General features: G+C 40.7%; 1 protein-coding gene across 2 annotated transcripts in view; it reads left to right on the top strand.

The window, feature by feature from the left end:
- Positions 1-6,052: 6,052 nt before the first annotated feature.
- ELK3 (ETS transcription factor ELK3) overlaps positions 6,053-23,907 on the top strand; it is a 40,060-nt gene continuing 22,205 nt past the window's right edge. Inside the window, exons 1-2 of one of the 2 annotated variants that reach the window (XM_064510456.1) lie at positions 6,053-6,535; positions 23,057-23,265. In XM_064510456.1, coding sequence (XP_064366526.1) covers positions 23,059-23,265 — 207 coding nt within the window. In that variant the 5' untranslated portion in view covers positions 6,053-6,535; positions 23,057-23,058. Of the gene's footprint in view, positions 6,536-6,589; positions 6,695-23,056; positions 23,266-23,907 lie in introns of those variants that run through there. The other variant, XM_064510466.1, reaches the window with a different exon arrangement.

The following is a 23,907-nucleotide window of genomic DNA, read 5'->3' on the forward strand; positions in this document are numbered from 1 at the left end:
TTGAAAGCCCACTGAAGTCAAAAGAAACTTGCTGTAACTTCAGCATCTTTTGCATAAGGCTTTGCTTCAGCAAAGCTTTAAGGATGTGCTTAAATCCAGGCTTGCAGGCAGCTGAAATGCGGATGAGAGGGTTATGCTGTGGCACAGCGGATCCCTCTCCTCTCACCTGGAGCCGGCTGGTGTTAATGGTAGGCTGCAGCCCCTGTAGCCGTTCCCAGAAATTTGTGGTTACTTGAATTCATTTTGTATTAAGCACAACACGTAAGGACATGGTTAACTCTTAAGGACTTGTCGAATACAGATGGTCTTAGGCTTGTGTTAATGGTATTTTGCTAACTCTGGGTATAAAAGAGCATACAGTTGGCATCAAAGAGGCTGTCCATGTAAACGCGACATCTTTTGATAGCACCCAGTCAACACTACACAACAGATACTGACAATATAAAACAAGATAATATTCATATAACTGTAGTTTTGGCTGTGTATCAGCCTTCATCTTAGGACTATTACTAGTATGTGATAGAAGAGTAGAAGCAAAAATCGGTATCAGATTTTCAATGCATGTATATTTAAGGTACAGGCAGGATAGCTGTCCTAAAATAATATGTTCCAAAACAGGGTATGAAAGATGTATGAACTGGTTTTCAGAGGAAGAAGATCAAGTTTGTATCACAAGCCTACATTACCTGAGTTTTTAGAAAGATCAAAATGCTGCTTCTTTTAAACGATTCAGAAGTATGTCTATACTGAAAGCTTTTTTTTAACTTTTATTTTAAATGTATAGCAAAAAAACCTCTGACTAAAATTCCCTCATAGATAGCTGAAGAGGAATGCCACATTTTAGTCATACTGAAAGCAGAATATGAATCTAAGGGGCATCTATGTCCTCTAACTCTAGGCATCTAATTTGGGCGGCTGAGTTTGCTGGCTTCCCAGGCTCCTGGTATAGTCAGCAGAGAGAAGCAGGCTCCTCCTGATCATTCATGGCAGAGTCCTAACTTACATGTACTGAATTGCTTTCTGAAGTCTCTTTCCTTTACTGTACATCAAGAAAAACGAGTGCACATGCACATGTAAGGTATTAAGACACATTGATTTGCTAACTATTTTGTAAAATGTGACTTAGAAAAAGGATCTTCCAGCAAGCAAAAGGCAGTAACAATAATGCTAATGGCAGTCACTTCCCATAAGAAACACATAATGCATGTACTTTATGATCTGCACCAATGACTGATTAAGGGGTAGGTTTTGACATAAAAAAAATAAAGATATTTTGAAGATAATGTCATACTGGAAATGTATGTCATACTGGAAAACATAAAAGCTGTAAGGTCCTGTGTTGAAGGTGAAATCTGCACAATTTCATTCATCATCTAAAAATCCTAGAATTAGTGTGGGCTTAACAGAAGTGGCAGTGAGTTGTCCTCCATTTGGCCAAAAGCATTTGAGAACAGTAAAAGCAGATTAATTATATTCAGATGGCATGGCGATACTTGGTGATAGAAATACCTTGGTTAAGTTATACTTAAGAGATTAGGTTAGAATAAAATAGACAGATGGGAGACAGAAAAAAAAAAGTCAGAGGAAATGCAACTAAAGTTCTAGCTCAGACTTTTAATTAATTAGCCTGGAAAAGAAACTGCACAAGAGCAGATTGAAAAGAAACTGCAGAACAGCAGATTGAAAGATTTAAGAGAAGCAAACTGACCTCTGAAGTGGTTAATTTTTGCAGCTAGATTAGACTACACGGTTCTGCAAAGATTCTTGGAATCCTCTTTCCCTGTTTTCATGGATTGCCCCATGTAGGTGCTCCGGGCTCCTTCAATACACGGCAACATAGCGTTCCTGAAATGACAGAAAAATCACAGGCAATTACATTGCACATAGGAGGTAATTCCTTATATATCTTTCACTAAGAAGGCAAACCTAATGAAATAACACACATAAATGATGGTTTTAATCTGAACATGTTGGGTCATGTGCTCTCTGCCACAATGACATACAGGGAAAGCCAAACATACAGGAAAGCAAAAATGTGCCAGAGGAAGAGGAGTGTAACGGCAGTAATTTCCCCAGACAGACCCTGATCCAGCTCCATCTCCTTCCACCACAGCCTTCTGGGGATGGGTAGGGAGAAGGAGAAAAACTTGGGGTCTCCATGAGACCATCCCCCTGAGGCTGAAGGCAGGTTTCTAATTGTGACCTGGCAGTAATTCTCACTCTGTGCTCACAGCCCCTGCCGTGAGGAACAGGAACATGCTGCTCAGGCAAAACCAAGACCTTGGGAGCAGAGAAGAGGCTCTTGTCTTCGCTGGTGCCTGATCACCTGCACAGCTTACTTGTTTCACGGGGTGAGGAAGCACTTAGCCCTTTTCTTTGCCCCTGACTGGAAACTTTTGGAGTTGAAACTTGAAGAATTTCTTTGTTTCAGAAAAAGCAGCACAGGATTTTTAACCTTCTTTTAATCATGACATGAAATTGTTTTTCTCACTAATCAGATCCAACTCCAACTTCAAATGAGGCTTGTCAGCAGTAGACATGCTGTTCTGCCAATGTCTGCCATCCGAAACCATTTCTAAAGCTCAGAGTTTCACTCGGAGTAGCTCAGCAAAAAGCCCAGGAAGAGATAATGCTTGAAGGGCAGCAATATGCAGTCCAATCTTTTGAGTTTCCATGTGTTTAGAGTCAGTGTTACACCCTGGAGGTAGCACTGTACAGTACTGTAGACTGTACTTTTCTTGCCAGTGAAGCTGCCTGCAAGATGAGATAAAACCGAGGACCTGACCACTTTGTGAGCAGTATGGATCCCCGGGGACCTTTTGCAATAATGAAGTTGTTGGCTCCGAAGCCCATGTTTGTCCAGCTACAGCAAAGTGTGAAAGAGAAAAGCCAAATCTGCTACAGCAACATGCATCAATATAGAGGCAACGTTTGCAAGGCATTTCAATTGTATGTTGTGAAGGGCAACCCAGAATCCTGGCTGAATTAGGCGCTCTTTCCACCCCAGATAATTAGGTATACCTATACTCCAAAACTCTTGGAAATCCCCCTGTAACCTGGCAGCTGGTGATTCAAGTTAGAATTATTAGAAATTAAGAGAGGAGAACAGTTAATACTGATTCTGCCACAGAACTGATTGTGCTAGTTGTCATGAAGGCAGATAGAAATTTGAAGCCTCTTTACAACAGGGCTTGTAATTTACAAAGAAACACAAAACATTTAGAGAGGATGATACAAAATATATACATTTATTAAATGTATTTGCAATTAAAATAGTAAATGAAATGACAATTATTTCCAACTTGCTTTCGCCTTTGTTCTTGATATTTATGCATGATTAAAGGCATCTATGTACATTTAAGGAAAAATGTGTACTGGAAAGTGACATTACAATTATTTTATTTAATTTAATAATTCAATTATGGTGGCAGTCAAGACTCAGAGTGAAATTATGCTAAATCCTAGACCAACACAGACATGAACCTCAGCCTGAAGAGCTTAAACAGAGATCGAGACCACAGCAAACCTAGCTCTGTTTTAGACTGGTTAATTACAGATGCACATGAGATTTATGAACAGTTTAAAGATACAGTAAAAACAATCTTAACAGACAGACAAAGCCTGGTTTCTTAATTGAACTAATCTAATAAAAATGAGGCAGAATTATAGCCGCTATACTCAGGAGTGCTTTGGGGCAATTTTTTCACCGGGAGGATCTCCAGGTCTATAAATACGGGCTCTTTTACAAAGTGTACTATCCCCATATAAACAGGACACAGAGACATCTTGGGTGCATATGTTTGCTCTGCATTTGCCTGACCCACTAGATCAGGACTTTTCGGCAGCAGTACTGTGCCTTACTAGTTGTCGGAGCTGGCTGTAGTTACTCGGCGCTCTTTACGAGTGTCACAGCTGCTGTCTAGACCAGCGCTGAGCAACGAACAACCATTTCCAGAGCTAAACCCCCAAATCTTCACAGCTTGAGGACAGGACACAGGCTTTATAATCAGCGGTTGTAATGGTAATATCTCCTGAGGAACAGGCATGAAGAGAGCCGTAGAAGTCGACTAGCGACTATACTAAAAACACAACTAGCATTTTTATGACTACGCTAACAAACAGGTTTTTTAATGGAATCGCTGTGGTGGAAGAAAAAGGCTCCTACACAATAGAAACCTGCAGTTTCTCTCATTCACCATATTATATTTTTACATTAGATAATCCTTCAGGATAACATAAGTCTAGATTAATTTAGCTAGGCAGACATCAAGGATGAAACAGTTTTAGCAACCATTCCATAAAGCACAGTATTTTTATCAAGCACACAGATAAAGTTTCAAAAAATAATTTCCCAATGACATCCATATCGTTAGAATCAGTAGTCCTGGCCAAAAGCTCAAATTTTCTTCCGCTACCAGCAGAACTTCCTGAAAATGTCATCTTTGCAACATATGCTGGTGGCTTTATTCAATCAAACAAGTCCCACACTGTCTTCTCCTGCATCCCTGGGCTAATATGAAAAGCCCTCTCTTGGGAGCTGTCGAACCTTCACCCCGGCACCTTTATTTAGACAGAAGAGGATACTATTTAGACAAAAGGGGACTAGTGCTGTCAAAATTTTTCTAGTGTTGTCAATCAACTTATAGCATACTAAATAAAAGAAATATATTTTCATTTTCAACATTTTTTAAAGGATAGAGCATTACTAACTTTTGTAAGAGAAAAGAAGTCACTGAACTGGTTTGGGAAATCAAGTTTTGAGAGTTTGTCCTCTCAGATGTCCACATCAACAACCAGCCAAGGCAACTTTGAAATGTCTCTGCTCCTTCTCTTGATCACAAAATCGGTAGAACAGAAATGCAGAAGACAAACACCGCACACGTAGGTTTTGGTGCAACGTTGTATTATTGATACCATAAAAACTTCTCTGGCTGCCCTTCCTTTGCAAAACTAGGTCTTCAGTTGTGCTTCCCAAATTAAGATGGACTTCTATATCCCAATGGTTTAATTAACGCTTGACACAGGGCGTTCATCCACTCCACATTTTAATCTAGAAAATACGCTCCTTACAGTTATACATTTTAATGACTCTTTATTTGAGAAGCACAAAATGAAGGGTTAGTAGATCTCACATCTGTATTCTAAAATTCACAATGACCTCTAAAGGCGGGTTATTTAAGGAAAATAACAAAGTTACCCAATTTGATGTGGCAGTAACATGTTATACTTGCTACCCCATGGCACAGTAGAAGACCAGAATGAGGAAACCTAACTGACATCCGCAAGAGACTCCCAATTTGCTCATCACAAGTTGTGAAGATACTGTTGACTAATGCTTAGAGGCAACCTGTGACAATGTCTTTTTAATCTCAGCACAGCATAATTTTGTTCCCAGTGACATTGATTGTAAGCAACTGCCCAAAATAGTGATAAAAAATAAGCATTGCTTCCGTGTCATTTAATGTCAAGAACATTTTGAACTGTAATTATTGTGTATGAATGATAAATCTAGGGACTGTTAAAAGAAATAACAGCGCAGTGCTGGTTTTAAAGTATTTATTACTTATTGAGCATCATTGATGTACTTCACACTGGGCAGACAGAAGACGCATCACTTGCCCTGAGAATTTGCAAAGAAAATTAGAAATAGACACTATAGAGCAGCTACATGAGCTACAGGAAAAGCCGTAAAAGATACAAGCACCACATGCCGCAGACGCGTGCCTTTTAACAAATCCAAATCCAAACATAGAGGTTAGAAATTGAGGTTCGAAGATGGAACATCCAACTTAGATGCTACTATCTGAGTGCACCTTGACTTTTAATGTCTTTTCCCTCAATTCTTCGTTTTTTTCTGGTACTCCTTCTGCATTTGGACACGGATGGAGGTCGGGTTTGGGAAAGCAGCCAGCGCAGGGCTGCCCCCCGCTCCCACCGCCGCTGCCTTGCGCCCGTCGCCGACCACCGCTGCCGAGCCGCGCTCGCCACGCGCCTCCCGGGGCCCGTCCTCTGCGGGGAAGCGGCTCGCTTTGGGCCGTTTTCGCCAGGGCCGCGGCGGGCCGGGCCGGGAGCTCCTCCCCGGGGGTGTAGCGCAGGAAGAGGTGGCGGTCGGGGGAGACGCCGCGAGCTCCGCGGGAGCGTGTGGAGTTACCGTTACCATTTTACTATGTGTGTGTCTTGTGTTACAGCCATGCTGCACATCAGCGGCCAGAGAGAGGGGAGAGGGGAGGAAAAGCCTGTTTACACAGACTGCAAACCGCCTGGGGAATAATGCAGGAAAGGAAGTGAGCCGGCTCTCTGTCTGACTGCTCTAACTTCCTGCTCTCTCTCTCTCTCTCTCTCTCTCACACACACACAGACACACACACACACCCCAACCAAGAAAAAAAAAAAGAAAAAAAGGGGGAAAAAATCAGGATCTCATTACAAGAGCAACAGAGCGTTTGCAGAAGACTGTCAGTATGGAAAACCAGGGGATTTTACCCAGCTCCCTTTAAGCTACAAGGAGAGGCTGGAAAAGTCCCTCAGGCTCTGGGTAGGTGCAAGTGCTTGCTGCGGCGGCGCTTGTCGCTGCTGCAAACTTTCGGGGGCCGCGGGGGCGGGCGTGAGGGGCTGGAGGCGCCGCCGCGCCCCGCCGCCGGGACCGGGGGCTGCCGGGCGGCCAGGGCGACCCGGCGCCGAGTCCGGACTCGGGGTGAGCAGCGCCGGGTGGCGGCGCGGCGGGGCAGGAGGGCTGGGAGCCCCGCGCGGCGCTGGGGGCGTGCGGCGCGCAGGCGGCGGCCGTTGGGGGGCAGCGGCCGTTGGGGGGCAGCGGCCGTTGGAGGCGCGGCCGTTGGGGGCGCCGGGTGGCTGCGGGCCGCGGGGGAGGGGTGGGGGGAGGACGCGCCGCCTCAGGGGGCTCCCGCCCGCCCGCGGCAGCGCGGGGGACACTAGCTGCCCCGGCGAGGCCGAGGGGCGCCCTGAGAGGGGGCAGGGGGAGAAGGGCAACTCGTGGCCCGCCTGCGAGCTGTGAGGGGAAGCAGCGTGTGCGGGGGCTCTGGGCCAGGGGCGCTGCCTGACCGGTCACCCCGCGCTGCGCCGCGTCGTGTCGCGACCCCCCCACCCCCACCCCGGCCAGTGCGGCGGCTGCCGGGGCCACATGGGCATCCTACTAGGGGCGTTTGGGGCCAGGGGGGGGTTGTGGGGGGGCCGCCCGGGGGTCTGTCACCGCCGAGAGGGGCCGCGGCGGGGGTGCGCGGAGCCCGGCGAGGGCGAGCGGCGGCGGCGGGGGGGAGGAAGGCAGAAACTGCAAAAGGGGCTTTAAAAAAAAAAAGTGTCGGGAGAGTTTCTGGCTTGTCTGGAAACAGCAAGACTAATTGCCATGCGCTTCCGGTTTGAAACTGGCAGCAGACAACATCTTGAAAATGAGTCACTGCAGCTCACAAAGAAACTCTGTGGTTTTCTCCTTCTCAGGTTTATATATTTGCTCTTTTTACAGTTTCCTTTGTAGTCTTCAGCCCTCGACCCTGTCCTCCCCCTCCCCACTTTTCTTAGACACCCCCTGCCCCAAGACCCTCTGGCTGACGCATATAGTTTCCACAATCATCCAAAAAAGCATAAAAAATGTTTGTAAAAAAAAAAAAAGAGCGAGAGAAAGGGAGAGAAAGTGGAGAGTTGTTTTTGGATCTGGCTTTGCTGAAGGTTAGAGGGACTCTGATGCTGCAGGGGGAAAAAGTTCCCTGAATTTTCCACTGGCTGCAGGAAGAGAGCCCATTTAGTCATGGCTAAGTAATGTCTGCACACACACCAACTAATCTCATTAGGAGTTTCCGTTCCCTAACACAGGAGGGTTTTGTGAAGCCCTGTCAGCCTTTCTAACATTGCAGTTGAAAGGGAGACAAGTTACATCTTTATTTACTTAGGGGTGTAGGGCTACAACAAGTTTTTACATCGCAGCATCTTTTCAGGCACGAGGACTCCAGCTTCACAAGTCAATGTTTCATTTAATTTCGAGCGGAAAGTCTTGGTTCATCTCATATTTTGCTCATGCGAGCTTTTTGAATAGTTCAGAATAAGTGTAATTTAAGCATAAATACTTTCATAGGATGGAGCGTGAAAATGGGGAATTTGGAAAGCTGGATTAAGAGAAACATGTTCTTTGCATCTGAGATAATTGTATGTAATTGCATGATAAAATGACACTCTGGTGCCAAGATATTAAGGGGGTGGGCATGTTTGACCTGTGCATTGACCCAGGTAATCTTGCTGTATTGGTAATTTACATACTTAATTTTCAAATGATATTTATTTTGTACATATAACTTTCAAGTTAGTGGTTTCTATAATTATTTAGTGATTATTTATTTTCATAACAATCATGAAAAAAGTCTTTGTTCAGAATTAAAAAGATTTTACTATGTTACAGTAATTTAAAATTTAAATTAGAAGTTAACAACTTCTGCAAAAAAGTCTGGAGCAAACAAAGAAAATGGAGTCTTACTTGCAAGTGGTTTTTGACTTAAAGTCCAAAAAATGTGAACAAAACTAAATAAAGAAAATAATACTCAGATACTTAAATTTATCTTGTGATACCCTTAAGCTAGCAACTGTTGTGCAAAAAAGTAATAATTGGATGAAGAACTAATTACAGTATACCACGTGTTTACCTTTGAGGATCTTCAGTTTCCTCTACTTTCTATGTCCAAGCTGCACAGAAAGCTTTTTCACTGAGATCATTTTGCAGAGTTTTATTAGTGGATTACTGACACTAAGCACTGTTGCCTCTTGATTTTGTATTGGAGCAGAGAAGAGTTTTAAAAATAATATGTAAGACAGAAAATGCCTGATCTCTGTTTCAATCAAATGCAGTCAGTCATCAGGTAGTGAGAGGTATTTTCTGATTTAGGAGTTTTGTTCCTTTTGTAAAATTCGACATTTTGGGGAGAGGTGAGCATTAAGTTCAACAATCTGTTGAATATAACCTCAGAAATTCAATGTTATGGAACAGCTAATGTATACAACACCAAAACTCTTATTAGAGAGACTTTCCATAGCTCATTATCTCTGTTTGAAATATGCACATTACATTGTCCAGTTATTACATTAAGTATTGCTGAAATTTCAGTGTGACATCTGCTGAATCAGTGTAGATGAAGCATGCTCATTCATGTATACATATCCATATAGTATATCTACACTATATGAATTTCATGTATAGTATTCACTCAGCATAAGCAAAAATATCTTAGTGTCCTCATAGAAAAATAGATGTAATAGTAGTATATCAATTATATGCTCAGTGTATTTGAAGAGTGAATGAAAAACAATCCCTAAATGTGTTACAAGTAAGGCAATTCTGTTTGGAAGAGAAAAAAATACAAACGTCAAATCATACGTGGTGGTTTTTCACTTAGATAATGAAAATGTCTTAAAGGTGTTTCACTATAAATATGATTTATTCTTTACCTGCTTTGATTTACGAAATACAAAGTTTCTAAGAAAAATATACACTATAAGCTAAGGGATGAGTTACTATCAGTTGCATATATCTCGATTTTCTGAATCAACTCCGGGAGTTGCTGCTAAAAAGAAAAAAATGCATGCTTTTATGCTATTCGATATCACCAACTCCACCTAGATGCAACAGATGAAACAAATAGCACAATCTCAGAGGGAGAAACTCAGCTACAGCCTTCCTTGTAACTGTGAACTCAGTGTGTTTACTAAACACTGCACGCAGGCATGGATGCTTTTATATGTAGAAATAAAAATCAGTTTCATTTTGCTTGTTAGCAGTTCTCGCTGCTTACTGATTCACGGTGCCTGTTTGCTCCTGTTACTTAATGACACTTCGTTAAACTTAAGTCATGAAAACAAATCAGGTATGCCATTGCAAAGCCTGAAGTATTCCCTTTTGCTGTGCGCTATGTAAGCTGTACCTTCCCTTTGTAATGCTGTTCTTGGAATGGACGCCAACTTCGGGCTGTGTTAAGACAGAGATATTGTTATAGGAAGGCATTAGTGATCAAGGGACTTAATATACCTGAAGCTGAAATCTCGCTTAGTAAAAAAATTGTTATAGAGGAGTTATCACAGAATGACTGTTATTTGGCAGGTTCACCAAGTTGCATGGAGCCTGTTGTTGGTTCTGGGGGTTGTATGTTTGCATGCAGGAAGATAGGTGTACGTGATACGTAGGGACTCTGAGGGCCATCAGCTGTATAAAAAATATGAATCTTAGCTTTGGAAATGCAATTACATGACAACATATTTTTTAAGAAGATCAAAGAAAAGTAGTAGATGTTGAAGTAAAAAGACATTTGGCTACAAAAGATAAAGGAGATTGTGTTAAAACAGGGAGAACCAACATACAGTTATTTGTGATGCATATGAATGTATTTTAGCTGGTCTATCTTGTTGGTAACATTGTATAAAATTTGTGTGCTCATCTAGTTAGGTCTGTATGCTGAGTAGTTCTGTGTCATAATACTGAATAGCCTAAGATAGAAAAGACTTGATAAATTGCTAGTACTTCCCACAATGACCTGGCTGGTTGGACGCAGTTGTGCAATTCAGACTATCCATCAGTCTACGGTTTTCTTCTGGTGCTGATGGCTCCAATCTGCAGCATGTCTGAATGTTGCTTTTTGAGGCCATCGTAGAACCAGGGCATGGTTTATAGGACATGGTTAGCCTGTGCTGATTTCAAGGAGTACTAGAGGGTTTGAGTTGGTGTGTATCTTTTGTAGCCACACCCAATGGTTCATGCAACAGGCCGTCACTTATGGGCCTTTGAAAATCGTCTTGTGCTGTATATCGTAGGATGGGTTCGTCATACAGTATTCTGTGGCTTTCTCCGCAGTATTTTCCACAATAGGGAATCTTGCAGTCTTGAATCATTAGACAGATGTTTACTTGGTCTGTGGCTTGTTAAATGAATCAACTGATAGTCTGGAGGCTGTTGAAAGCTCTTGAAAGACTGAATATATCTGTTCTCATGTTGAAGTATTTTGCTGAATTATGTATGATTTAAGAATTAGTCATGATTTGCAAGAGAATGTCAAGGTGTAGGTACAGGAAGTCCAGCTCACTGCATTGCAAAACATAATGTTGCATGTATGGAAATAAAGCAGATGAAGCACACAGTATACCTCAAGTATGCACTTCACAAAAATAAAGTGTTTTTTTGTAACTTTATTTAAGCGGAAGCGTTTGGGGTTTTAATAGCTACTAACAGTTATGTCAGAATTCAAGTTTTTAGCGATTTGTTTTTAAGAATGGATTTTAACTCAAAGGTTTTTCAAGGAGACTTTTGCTGCTTTTCTAATAGCAAAATCTAAACAAAATACCTGCCACAAGAATTGTTATGAAAATATCACTAAGGCGGTAAATGCCAGCTAATTCAACAGCAGTTAATAGCTGTGCAGACATTCTGCATTTTAATTTTATACGTAAATAACATGATTTTTGCAGTACCAAAAAGCAGCCTGTAATTGTTGGTCTGCTTAATCAGTGTAATTGATATGGTCCATATCTCACAGTGTACTGATTAACTACATATTTCAATAATTATTTTAAAGTTATAGTATAGTTAAGAACATAATATAGCCATGCTGTAAGCAGATACAACTCTGCTGAACTTTTTTTTTTCTTTTTTTTTTTTTACTGCTATGGAGTTATAGTTGCCAATACCACGTCTGATTTTGGCTGGCTTGCTCTAGTAGCGTTGTTGTGACTATCTATAGCAGTGGTTTTTGTCCTCTTCAGATTTGTGGATCTGTGATCTTTTCTGAGTGGTTGTGTAGATGTCTGTATCGTAACTGAGCCAACTGTAGTGCTGCTGTGGTACTTTCTTCCCTTTTACTTGTCCTTTAGAAGGAATTCATTGACCCCTGTATGCATGGGCTGCATGGTGAAAATTATTGACCTGTATGATGACACCTATAAACTTTGAAGATAAATATCAATAAACAGCTTTAAAAAAAAGATTTCTAAAGACTATTCTGTGTGCCCTCTCTACATCTGAGTAGTTAGATACTCCTCAAGGTGTTCAGGAGACACTGGGGAAGAATTTCTGTAGGAAGCCACCAACTTTCTTTGTTTTGATCTTGTAAGGCACTTAAGCGTGTATTTATTTTTGAGTGTGTCAGCACTCCTGTTAATGTACTGAGACTAATTGCATGTTGCAAACACTTAACGGCTTTGCTAGATTAGGCCCTGAATGTAACCAAGGCATCAGAGTAGCTCCTGCTAGCTGTGTGACATCTTCTTGCTCTGTGGAAGTGTCCCCCTAGTCCTTCTTAGCTTTGCTCTAAAATTTGGCAGTGTCAGAATGTTGTGACTGTGTAAGTGATACTGCCCAGTCCACGGGCTTTCCCCAAAGCCATTTCACAGAGTCATTTGAACCATGTCTGGGTCTCTGCCTGTCAATTTTTTATACCATATTTGGAGCTTCTCAGTACAGTTTTACAGACCAGTTGGATAATCCTTGTAAATGCAGATTAGTGTATGTTAATACATTTTTGCTTTGATGCAAACCACAGTGTCTTAGTTTCTTCAGTTTGAAAATAGGTATTCATTTTTCTTAATCTCGTGGACCTAACTGGAAGATCAGTTCAGGTAGTAGCAGAGGAAATCTCACATCGTTCAATATCAAATTCTTACACATAATCTTGTAGTTTTAGCTGATGTTAAATTATATATTGAATCATTTGGTTGTAATCTTTCTGATTCTTACCGATCATTTAAAACCAGTAAAGGCTTTCTAAGGATTAACCTAAGTATTAGATCCTGTCAATGAGATTTTACAAGATGGATCTTCCTTTGAAAATATTAGTGAGCAAACAAAAATAAGGTTATGTAAAATATACTTTCACAGCTATACAAAAAAGAATAGATTTGAATTATATAATTCCTCTAAAGAATCTAAATAGTTTCAATCTAATGCCCTCCTGTGAGTTTCCCATCCTCATTTTGCAAAACAGCTGACAGTTCGTCTACAAAACAGACTTCTGTTAAACATCCGTTTGCCTCTAATGTGGTGACAGCACCTCTTTACTGTATCTCTGTATAGCTCTTCTTTTTTTTTTTTTTGATTTGAAGAAAATTGATCATATGTATTTCAGTTCAAGCTTTTTGGGAAGGATCCTAATGAGTGTTCTTGTTTTTAAATGTTTGCATTGTGGTCGTGCAGAGTGTCCTCTGTTGTATCAAGTCACGCTACAACACAAGAAGTTTATAGACTCAAGTACCACTATTATCTCTGCCTAGCAATTTATAGTAATTCATTAGACGAAGCGATCTTTGAAAAGCACTTAGAAACTTAGAGCAGATTCCTATTTCAGTCGTGGTAGTGGAATCTGGAGAAAGTTGACCGCCTTCAGAGGATTTCTTCCAGGTTACGCTAACGCAGCTGAGATGGCAGTGTGGGTTTAGACTCTAGCTGTAGGGCCTCTCTGAAGCCTGGTGACTCAGAGCAGACTCAGAGCATGTCCCGGCATCCGTGGTTAGCTTAGCAGGCTCCAGCTAAGAGAAACACAGTCACACAGAAAGTGTGACTGCAGCCCTGCTTCACGCCACCAGTCCTGTGCTGAAGCTCTCCGACGCACATGCTTCCAGCATAGAGCTATATCAAGGCGGGGTTGATCCTAGCCTTCCCTGGGAATAGGGTATGATAAAACTGACTGTAGTCTGGTCTAAGCTGAGGAGAGGGGATATAGTCTTTACATTTTATTTAAACATGGAATTTCCTCCAGGAGTCAGTGTACAAATGAAAATAATGTTATGTATCCCCAGCAGCAGAGACACTGGCAAACCAACTGGTGAATTGATGTCATTTCTAAACCTAGGCAGTCCAGGCACTTGTTCCACAGTGGAGTTTGCAGTAATCATTGAAATACCGTCCCCCTATTTGTCTTTTCTTCATAGTTTGCTGCAACCATGGGAATTGGTTTAAGTACACAGGACACAGTACAGGAGAGTAATAACCGGATGTTCTGTTGGCAGAAATCGCCTGTATTTTAGAATACATTCTGTTGGCTGTTTCAGCATTTAATGAATACTGTTAGGGGAAAGGTGTAAGTGTGACCTTCGGGTTCCTATTGGTATATTAGACAAGCGAAAAATGTTAGAAGATAAAACATCAGTTTATTCTTTTAATTAGGTTTCACTCTAGTTTAGCACATGGTAAACTTGCGTAACAGAGCTTTGATTAGCACTCAGAAAGGAGAAGGATCCCAAAGTTTTGAGATAGGACATGTAAGAAAGATTCTTAATTTAGGTTTTTACCATGAGACCATGACACACAGGATTAATACAGCGTGTAAAGTGAAAAGGATGCACCTTGACTAGTGCTATGACTAACTGCTCGTTATTTATGACTAAGGATCATAAAACCTGGCTCCTGCTCCAAGAACTATTACAGTAGTTAACGTCCTGGGAGGGAATGGTCTAGGTAAAATGGTTCTATCTGTATGTAGATTACCATCTGCTCAATTGTGTTACACCATTTTCAGCATAATGCTATGACTGAATCTCCTTGCGATGTGAGAACATACAGGTAAGCTGCTTATGTTATTTAATAGTTTAATGACTCATCTTGCTAATCCAGCAAATTCTGAAAATTCAACGTGCCGAGGAAGGCCAGCTCAGGCTGCCAGTGTAAGCTGCTATCATCTTGCTGTGCTTCAGGTCACACAGAAATTGCCAGCCACCTCAGCTTGCCAAAACAGAACTACCGGAATTGCATTTCCTTTCATTTTTATTCTGTGCCTCTCTATCCACAGTATTATAATGGTCTGCCTGTTTACATAATTTTCTAGTCTAGGAAAAATCAGTCAAGAGGGGAAGATTAGTTTAAAAATCTAAATATGAAATGTATGAAAAGCAGCATTTGATACAGCTGATTGTATTATTACACTGTTTACAGTGCTAGAGCCATTAACATAAGTTACAAAACTGGGAATGTTAATAGTTCAGTTTAAGAAAGGAGTACAGATAAGGAAAAAGTATTCACATTTGGGAGTAATTGCCACTTGATACATGAGAAATGAACTTCTTAGAGTAGCCTCTGTTCCTGAAGACTGTATCCTCTGCCTTCTTGTGTCTTTATCTGGTTTTTGTTTGAATGCATACTTTCCCTGAATTTACAAAGGGGACTGTCCGAGATTTTGCATAGGACAGTCAAATAATTATGAACTGTGTCCTGTTGATACCGGCAAAAATGTAAGAGAAGCTCATATGGGGAAAAGAAACATATAGAGCTGGCTTTGAAACCAGAAGTCGCTCAGATTGCAGCGCAACGTACTGCCTGCGTGCCCCAGATGTGCACCACATGAGCAGACAGACAGCAGGGCAAGGAGTCTGCATTCATTTTACATCTTCCCCAAGGTGAATGGTTGGGGCCATTAGCGATTTATGTAGTTCTGCTGATGGCCAGCTTTAGAAATAGTTGAGCAGGTTGTTTTTCAAGCCTTTTGCGGGGAGGCAACTAGCCATATTCCCTCCTGCTAAGGGCTTTTACTCCGTTATGATTAAGACTGTTTCTTGAACTGCATCCTTACAGAGAAATCTGAAAATACTCATGTTTTAAGGCTGTGTCATCACACCTCTCCTTGGCAGGCGACCTTTCCTTTGTTGTGTTAATTTGTGGGTTGTGGAACTTTCTTCCTCTGGCCATCTGCCTCAGTCTTTCTTTGATTTATTAAAAAAAAAAAAAATTGAAAACATTGTGTTATCAGATATGCCTGCCGGAAGCACTACAGGACGTGTATGAATGCTTTCTTTGCTGCAGTGTAACTTAACGTCGTCACGTAATATTTCACTGGGTTTGCTGCTGCCTCTTTTGTGGTGCAGCAATTGCAGGAGTCTGTTTATTTTTTTAAATGTGCTGAGGCTAGAACAGCGGGTGTTGTTGCTTGAGAAGGTGGCCCTGTAAATTATCACACTTTATTGTAAACAATCTTGTAATAATAATATAAATTTAAGAGAAGACTATTAAGCAGGAGTGGCAGAGCAGGTGTACCTCGTGTGACTCTGTTAAGTACAACGGTCAGCAAAAACCCTCTGTGTTTCTTTGACACATCCTTAAACCACTTTGGATTTGTGTGGCGGTATTACTGTAGTCCCGAAGGCAAATTGGAACTTCTGTGCTGGGCAGTCTTCAACTTTCTCTAATGTTTCCACTGGGTGGTGCTGCAGGAATTCCTATTTTTTTTTTTAACTTGAATCTGCATTTCCCAGAAAGACGCCTCTAAAATATAATAGGAGGAAGTCCTGATTTAGAAAGTTTTTGCAGTTTCAACACAATAGAAAAACTCTGAGGATGCTCTGGCAGGAAATGTCCCAGTTGCTGGATATGGAAAAATTACTAGCGTTCTGTATCATACACACACAGCAAGTTCCCTAAAGTGCTGTGAATGTGGGTTGCACCATTAGTTTGATTTATTGACATTTAACAGAGAAAGTTCTGCATCAAGTTAAAACACGTATATTTACACACTTCCTTGCGAGTTTATTTTTTCAAAGCCAGTTAAATTAGCAGGACGATCTCCTTTGATGAATATTTGACAAAGTTTCTAAATAAACAAATTGATATTTGTTTTTCCTTCTTTCTGGCAGAATCACTAACTTTTCACCAACCACATCCTATTTATCATCCTTGAAGCATCTCTGTTGAGAAATAAAATGTAAGAACTGACGCAGACTTTTGCCTTGTTCTTTTAAATGTTTCTTAGCAAACATTTAGACATTTTCGGCAGTTCTCTTTAACCTCTCCTGATAAACTCCGTGTTATACAGGACAGTTTTCAGTGGAAAGTATTAAGATTTGCTGATTTCTTTGGTTATTTTAGAAAAGTATCTTTTCTCAATCGTCTCACGTTTGCTTCTGGAATTAAGTACAAAATAAATATGCTTCAATTTTGTTAGAAACAAAAATGTAAAATAGAAAAATTGGCGTGGGGCATCTGTAAGCTGTTAGACTTTCTATATGAACATTCACTTTAGAACTTTGTTAAAAAATACATAGCTAAAGCAGCTAGAGATTGCATTATTCCATATTTTTCTCTGAGTATATTTTGTCTTTGATATTTGTCATTACAGAATTGAATTTTTTGGTAATTTCAAAAAACTTTTTTTAAACTCACGTACCTGTTTGTTTTATAAATACTTTTTGCTTTAGAAATGAGTGCAATTTAATGACATCTCAATTTCCAGTTATGAGAAACTGGTTAAAAAAATTATCTAAATAACATAAGTAATGACAGAATAGCTGTATTCTTTCACACGTTAATGCTGGAGTCACCTCAAGGGTTAAAATGAACCTGAGACACTTAGAAAATAAAACCAGAGCTGCTATTACAAACTGGGACAGATGTAGGAGGCCAGGTTTCCTGTGGCCCATTTTCCAGTTTCCTGGCTGCAACCTGCAGAAATAAAGGAAGCCGCATGCTAACGTGAATGAGACCCTAACAATGCCCAACGTCACGCTGCTCCGAAAAACGTGCTGCTCGCCAGCATTCGCATACAAAGGCAGCAAGTGGACGTACAAAAAATATACACACGTTTTCCAGACCAGTTGAAAAGGAGAATAAGGCGTCTGTTACAGAGAGATGTGCTTGCGAATGCACACGCTTTCCTGTGAGAGAAGTGTAAATGGAGGTGTCTGCCTGCTGTGGTGGGGCAAAAGAAAAGGAGCTGAATCTTTTGCAGCTGCTTTGGCTACAAAAGGAATCAATTGTTTTTTCATATGCTCAGTGAAATTAATTCCCCTGCTCTGACTCTGCTTCTTAATCCTTTTCATGTACACGTCTGATCACTCTGGGATTACCTGTAGTGCATGATGCCGGCTAGTGCACTGCCTTCTGTGTCTTGCTCATTTAATTGATCTCCAGCTGATTTTTTCGGCCCCTGGGCTTCCCCAGTAGCCTCTCCTGCTCCTCCGTGCCTCATCTTCCCTGAGTCCCACGGCTAGGTCATGGCTCGGAGTCCCAGGTGTTCCTCTGCCGTCTTTATAAAGTGTAAAGGGGCTGGTTTTGTTTTTAGTCATTGGAGGGATCCCCACTTTTCACCTTCAAAACTTGTCCAGGGTCAGCAATATTTCTATTTCTTTTATAAGAGCTATGGAGGGCCTATGGAGAAAGAATCCCATTACAAAACTTGGTGTATCTGGGCGAAGCGGGTATTTGCAGGTAGATGCAACAGGGTCATCTGAAAGCTAAAGACCTGTGCCAAGGTCTTGAATGCTGCAGAGCTGCTCTCCAGCTTCCTCCGCCACCTTCTGACTTTTCCCACCCGGGAGCTCTACCAAACTCAGTGCCTGAAAGAGGCTCTATTTATCTCTCTTGCAGTTTGTGTCATAAACCTTTCGGGTAATGAGTGTTTTGTTTAGTTAGTTTTGCCTCTGCACCTCCTGGTTTTCTACTGCCTAGTTTTTAAGATGAGTTGCTTATTTGTTTTATTTTGCCCCACAGGTTAATGACTTATTTTTGTAGCCTTAATGCTGCTTGGCTAACACTTTGTTGTATGGGAAGTCATGTATATTGTCTTCATCAAAAAATGGTAATACAGCCCATCAGCACGTGTATGTCTTAACCATTTCTAGTGCAACTTGCATGATGTTTTCGTAAGACTTGCACCTTTTGCTAAAAGTCAGCCTCCATACTCAGAGGCTGCCAGTCTTTGGCATTTGGGCCTGTAGTCACCTCAGCTCAGTGAGGAACTTGGGCCCCCCTTTACAGGAAAGCCAGGTCTTGGATGGGACAGTTTTGCCTTTGGAAGTGCCTGTCCTTTTCTGCCCTTCTCTTCAGGGAGAACTTGCAGTGCTGACTTTGTCGCTGCTCGAAGTTTAGGCGTTTGAGTTGGGCTGTTAGCCTGGATGAAATGAAGAGGGGCAGTATTATGAGCGCAGGTAATCCAAGTCGCCTCCGTCCTATCTCACTCCTGAACTTAAAGTTTGGTGCATGGAAATCACATTGCATTGTATAGATCACCCAGTTAGGGGCACATCTGAACAAATATGAATTGGTAATGCAAATGATGTGTTAGTGTGGTTAACTGTCACCGTTGCCTGAGAAATGGACTGTCAGAAAGCTCCATCCTGAAATATCCTTTTGACATGTAACACTGTATTTCCAAGTATAATTCTTTCTAGCTATGCCAGTAATTATTTGCATCAAAGGTAGTGAGTGGAATTGATCAGGAAGTAAAATTACTAGGCTATTTAAGTCAAATCAACCTAGCAGATTTGTTTCATGGCTTAGAAAATTTTGTTGTGTGTCAAATGCATTGTATAAATGTTTTAAAAATAGTGTGATTGCAAAGCCACATGTGTTAGACCATGAAAAAATTAATTTTGACTCCTTTGTCTATATCCTTTTGATTAGACTTTCCATGACACAATACATATTTCTTCCATAGGTTGCCTGTCTCATTCTGTACCAAGAATGTATGTTACTACCTAATTAAGTGACTTTTAAAAATTATTTTTCTTTCAATCCTTTTTGACATTTTAGAGAATGGGAATAAGGCACAAAGATTAAAGCCAAGTTTATCAGATTCAGGATACTCCATGTGAGATGCCTGAAGCCTAATTGTTTAGAGCATCTAAGATTCTATCTGACCATATGTGTTGAGCATAAAGCTTCCATTAAAGGTTGTTGAGACCGTCATAGTTTAGCAAATCAGACCTGAAGGCCTACTGTTGGGTGCGTAGAGAAAAAGCATGCAATTAATGATCAGCTGAAAATGTAGTTTGCATGATTTGCCTCAATTAGGAACTATACATCTAGTTGCTATATAACCTATATACCAGGCTTTATACAGGATGGCAGATGGGGCGTTAGGACCTAATGCAGCATTGAGCTTTTTTAATTTCATTGCTGTATGGGCAAGCTTGGGTGATATCCAGTGGAAGACTTACGGACGTACCAATTAAGCACATTGATACTGAATTTTTAGGTGCACAGGTTCTTGTTAAAGCCTGATCAGAGCTATGCCCTTGGAGAGGTGACCACAACTTTCACCCAGAAGAGGGCAAGGCAGGCAGGTGGCGAGGAGCTGCTGACGGCTAATCCCACCACAACCATCTCCCCTGGATCCAGAACCCCAGAGATCATGTACATATCTGAGCTGTTTAAAGAACTGGTCAGGATGAAACACCATTTTCAAAGGCAATAAGCTTTTATATAATAACCAGCTAGAAGTCACCTCCGGTTGCCAGGACAGGACAGACAGCAGCTGAATAGGCACTCCTGTGGCATGGTCTGTTCACACAATCTTGTACTGTTCATGCATTTTGCATTACACGTATTGCTTAGTCACTGTGAGGCCAACGCTTATTAAATAAAATGGAATCCAAAACTGTTTACATTTGGTAAAATGATAATCATCGAAAAACAGGTTCATAACGGAAAGAATAGCGCAAGGTTAGCCGTAGGTGGTTGCTCTGCGAGCGTTCCTGGCCAGAGCTGAATGGGGATGGAGGAGGCTGCAGCACAATACGCTTCATCCTGGGCGCAGTTCCAGCCAACCTCTGTGCAGAGACATGGTCTCTGGTGAGCCAAAGGAGGACATATTTGAGGTTTGGAATGAGGGAACTGCATCTCTGGGGTATTATAATGTTACAGCTAATGTCGTGGGGGTAGAGTTTGTATTGGTGCTTCTGTAAAACCCTCTTCCATCTTTCATTTCTTCAGCTAAAATTCAATAGACCGTGTTTCTAGCCTGGGATCCTATGTGTATTTTAATATAGTTTTGAAATGAGATATTAATAAGTTTATTTTTAATTTTCCAGAGCACAGCATGTTCCATTTGTGATTTCTTATGTAAAAGAGGCCTGTGATGCAAGCTGAAATTACTCAGAATATCCCTATGTATTGTACAGTATGTAGAAACTAAGATTATTTTTAAGCAATGTGGCTGTATATACCTACACAGAGATAGTAAAATAACTTGAACAATTGAGAAGTTAATGAAAATGTATATGTGATACCAGATGAATAAGGACACTTTATTAGCTATGATGTTATAGATAAATAATCCATTAGGGATGCTGACAGTCACACAGATGATCATCTAATTTGAAGGAAACTTTTAAGACTGTGGAACAAGTATGTCACTTTTAGATATATTTAATTGTGGCTATACAATTTCCTACACTGGGTGGAAAAGGATTTATATAAAGTGCTGAAAAAATGCAATGAAGTAAATGCAAAACCTTTCGAAGTGCCAAAACCTCCATATAGGGAATTCTTAATATGTATTTACTTGCTTCTTAGATACATGTTCCTTCAAGGGTATATAATAGTCCTGTGAGCCTTTGCCATCCCTTGGAGGTACTATGTAGTCATTCTGTTACACAGCTGGGTGTCATTAGACATGTATTTCTGCCCTTCTCATTCAAGCTGGATTCCCAATTATTTAGGGAAATAAGGCTTTTGCATGGATAATAAAAGCATGACCAATTTTTGCAAACTCCTTTTTGGACAGTATACTTAGAAATTATTTAGACCAAAGTGAATCTCCAACTTTTGTTTGTCTGTAAAAATATTTACAACATTCTCTAGTATCTTTAACTTGTTTTTACAAAGTTTTAGTGAAGCTTATGCAATTCATTTTCATTGTTAACTACTGTATTTCAAATATGAGCATGTAGTGAATTAGAAAAAAGAAACATGATTTCTTTAGTGCTCTAGCAGACTTGAATAGGCAAATCTTATTTCCGCGGGCTGCTTTAGTTACATATAATAGAATAGTTAGAAGTTTTATGCCCTCTTGTGGTCAATACACCAAAGGAAATGTGAGGCTATAAGCCTGATACACACTGGCCATGTAGTGTAGTAGGATAAAGAGAGTAACATTTTAGGAAACAAAATGAGTAGGAAAATTAAAAATTAAAAATTTGTTTGGATTAAGCCAAAAAATATCCGTTGCTACATGTACAAATATCTCTCAAGTAATACTTAACCCAGTAATCAAATAACCCAGTAATACTGGCATTTTTAAATGGGCATTAGTTAGATATAACATGTCAGAATTAAATATCAGAAGAGACCAGGAAAAGATGATTTGATACAGTGTTAACATGCTAATGCTGTCAAAGTTATTGAAAGTGGGGAATAATCTCAGTTTATTTAAAAGGTCAGTTGCAGCTACATCTTTTTACAATAATGAACTGTCTTTGGTGCCAACAATTCCAAGTTTTAAGCTGTGTAAGTGCCTGTGCTGAGTTGGTATATAGTCATTCTAATGTTTGTTCTTCTATTATAGCAGGGACAGTTGGCAGGAAAAAACCTATTCAGATATCCTTAGAAGTGAGACTCAGGCATCATTAAAACATATTCCTAACTTTCAGTTTCATGTGTAATAATGAAAGAAAAGACCCTTGTTACAGAAAGATTCAGGCTAAACAGTACTTACTTTGCTGTGGTCAAGTGAACTGATCATTCATCATTTCTGCAAAATATATAATATCTTTTGAGCTGGTTGAATTAGCAAGCAGAAACACCGAGAGCCATTTCAGGCCCCCCTAAGCAAAGTGCCTGAAGGCTGTACAAAACAGGGCCGGCTGGTGCACATGTTGGGAGGAAAAAAGAGTCTGGTTTCTGGTGCTCCAACCAAAGGCAACGTTCCGCTCTTCCCCTTTCCACCCCTTCCTCCCAGTGACATAAACTAACAAGTTCAGTCTGTGCATCATTACAGTAAACAGCAATTTTTCAGTTGATTTCAGTGGATAATTATGTCAAGCCCTAATTTTCTTTTCTTTTCTTTTTTTTTTTTTTTGCTATACCTTCTTTTGAAAAGTGGCTCCCTGCACTGAACTGGAGGCATTGACTGGAGACAGCCCTGTACCACGTGAACTAAGTGGGCAATACTTACTCTATTTTAAGTGCAACAGTGGAAAAAATGCTGAAACGGGAATCCAGGGCTTGCAGGTCTTCTGGGTGTTTGGTTGCCAATGATACAGTAACCTCCTTTGCCAAATTGCACTCTTAGGTAGAGCTTATTACTGAGATAAGTGCTGGCTGGAACACGTGCTCCCGGATGTTTTTCACACCATTGCTCTCCTTTGTCCCTTCTAGGTATGGAGAGTGCAATCACGCTGTGGCAGTTCCTTTTGCAGTTGCTGCTAGACCAGAAACATGAGCACCTGATTTGCTGGACGTCTAATGATGGCGAATTCAAGCTGCTCAAGGCAGAAGAAGTGGCTAAGCTGTGGGGACTCAGAAAAAACAAAACTAATATGAATTATGACAAGCTGAGCCGAGCGCTCAGATACTATTATGACAAGGTAAATTTTGTTATTCTCGTGCAGACTAAGAAAATAGAAACACTACTGTTTAGTATTTCATCTCTATGTGGAAGCTTGTTAAAAGTTCCCTTAATTATTTGTTACAGTGGATAACACTACCGAAGGCAATCACAGTAGAGGTAAGAGAGCAGCTAAAACATAAAAGCACATCTATTTCCTCAGAAGGGGAGGTTTTGACCTAGTTTATACTTACCGACGCTTACATGTGTTTATGCATTTGGCTACCCAATACTTTCTGTAGCTTTTGACAACAATAAAATACGTGTTACTAATGAAGGACTGTTTGATTATTACAGCCTGCGCAGGATCTTCTGGAATGCAGGAAGGTGGTAGAAAGCCGTAAAACTGGGATGCAGCAGATAGAGCGGCAGCTTTGCCGGCAGATATCAGCTGTCTTAGGACAAGGGAAAGACGCGAAAACCCCAGCAGCATGGACAGTGGGGTTGAATTTCAAAGTTTTTGTGTGACCCAGTCAATTTTTAGCTAGTCTTGCCTGATCTTTCCTGTAAAACATCTTTTTTACAATTGTATTTGGTCCCAATTGTTTTAGCTGGAAATAACAGTGTTCAAACATTTCTGGAATTATTATGGCAGTGCAGTATTACTTCACAAGAATCTCAC

The sequence above is a fragment of the Dromaius novaehollandiae genome, chromosome 1 (genome assembly GCF_036370855.1).
Source record: "Dromaius novaehollandiae isolate bDroNov1 chromosome 1, bDroNov1.hap1, whole genome shotgun sequence".
In the NCBI taxonomy this organism is placed as follows: Eukaryota; Metazoa; Chordata; class Aves; order Casuariiformes; family Dromaiidae; genus Dromaius; species Dromaius novaehollandiae.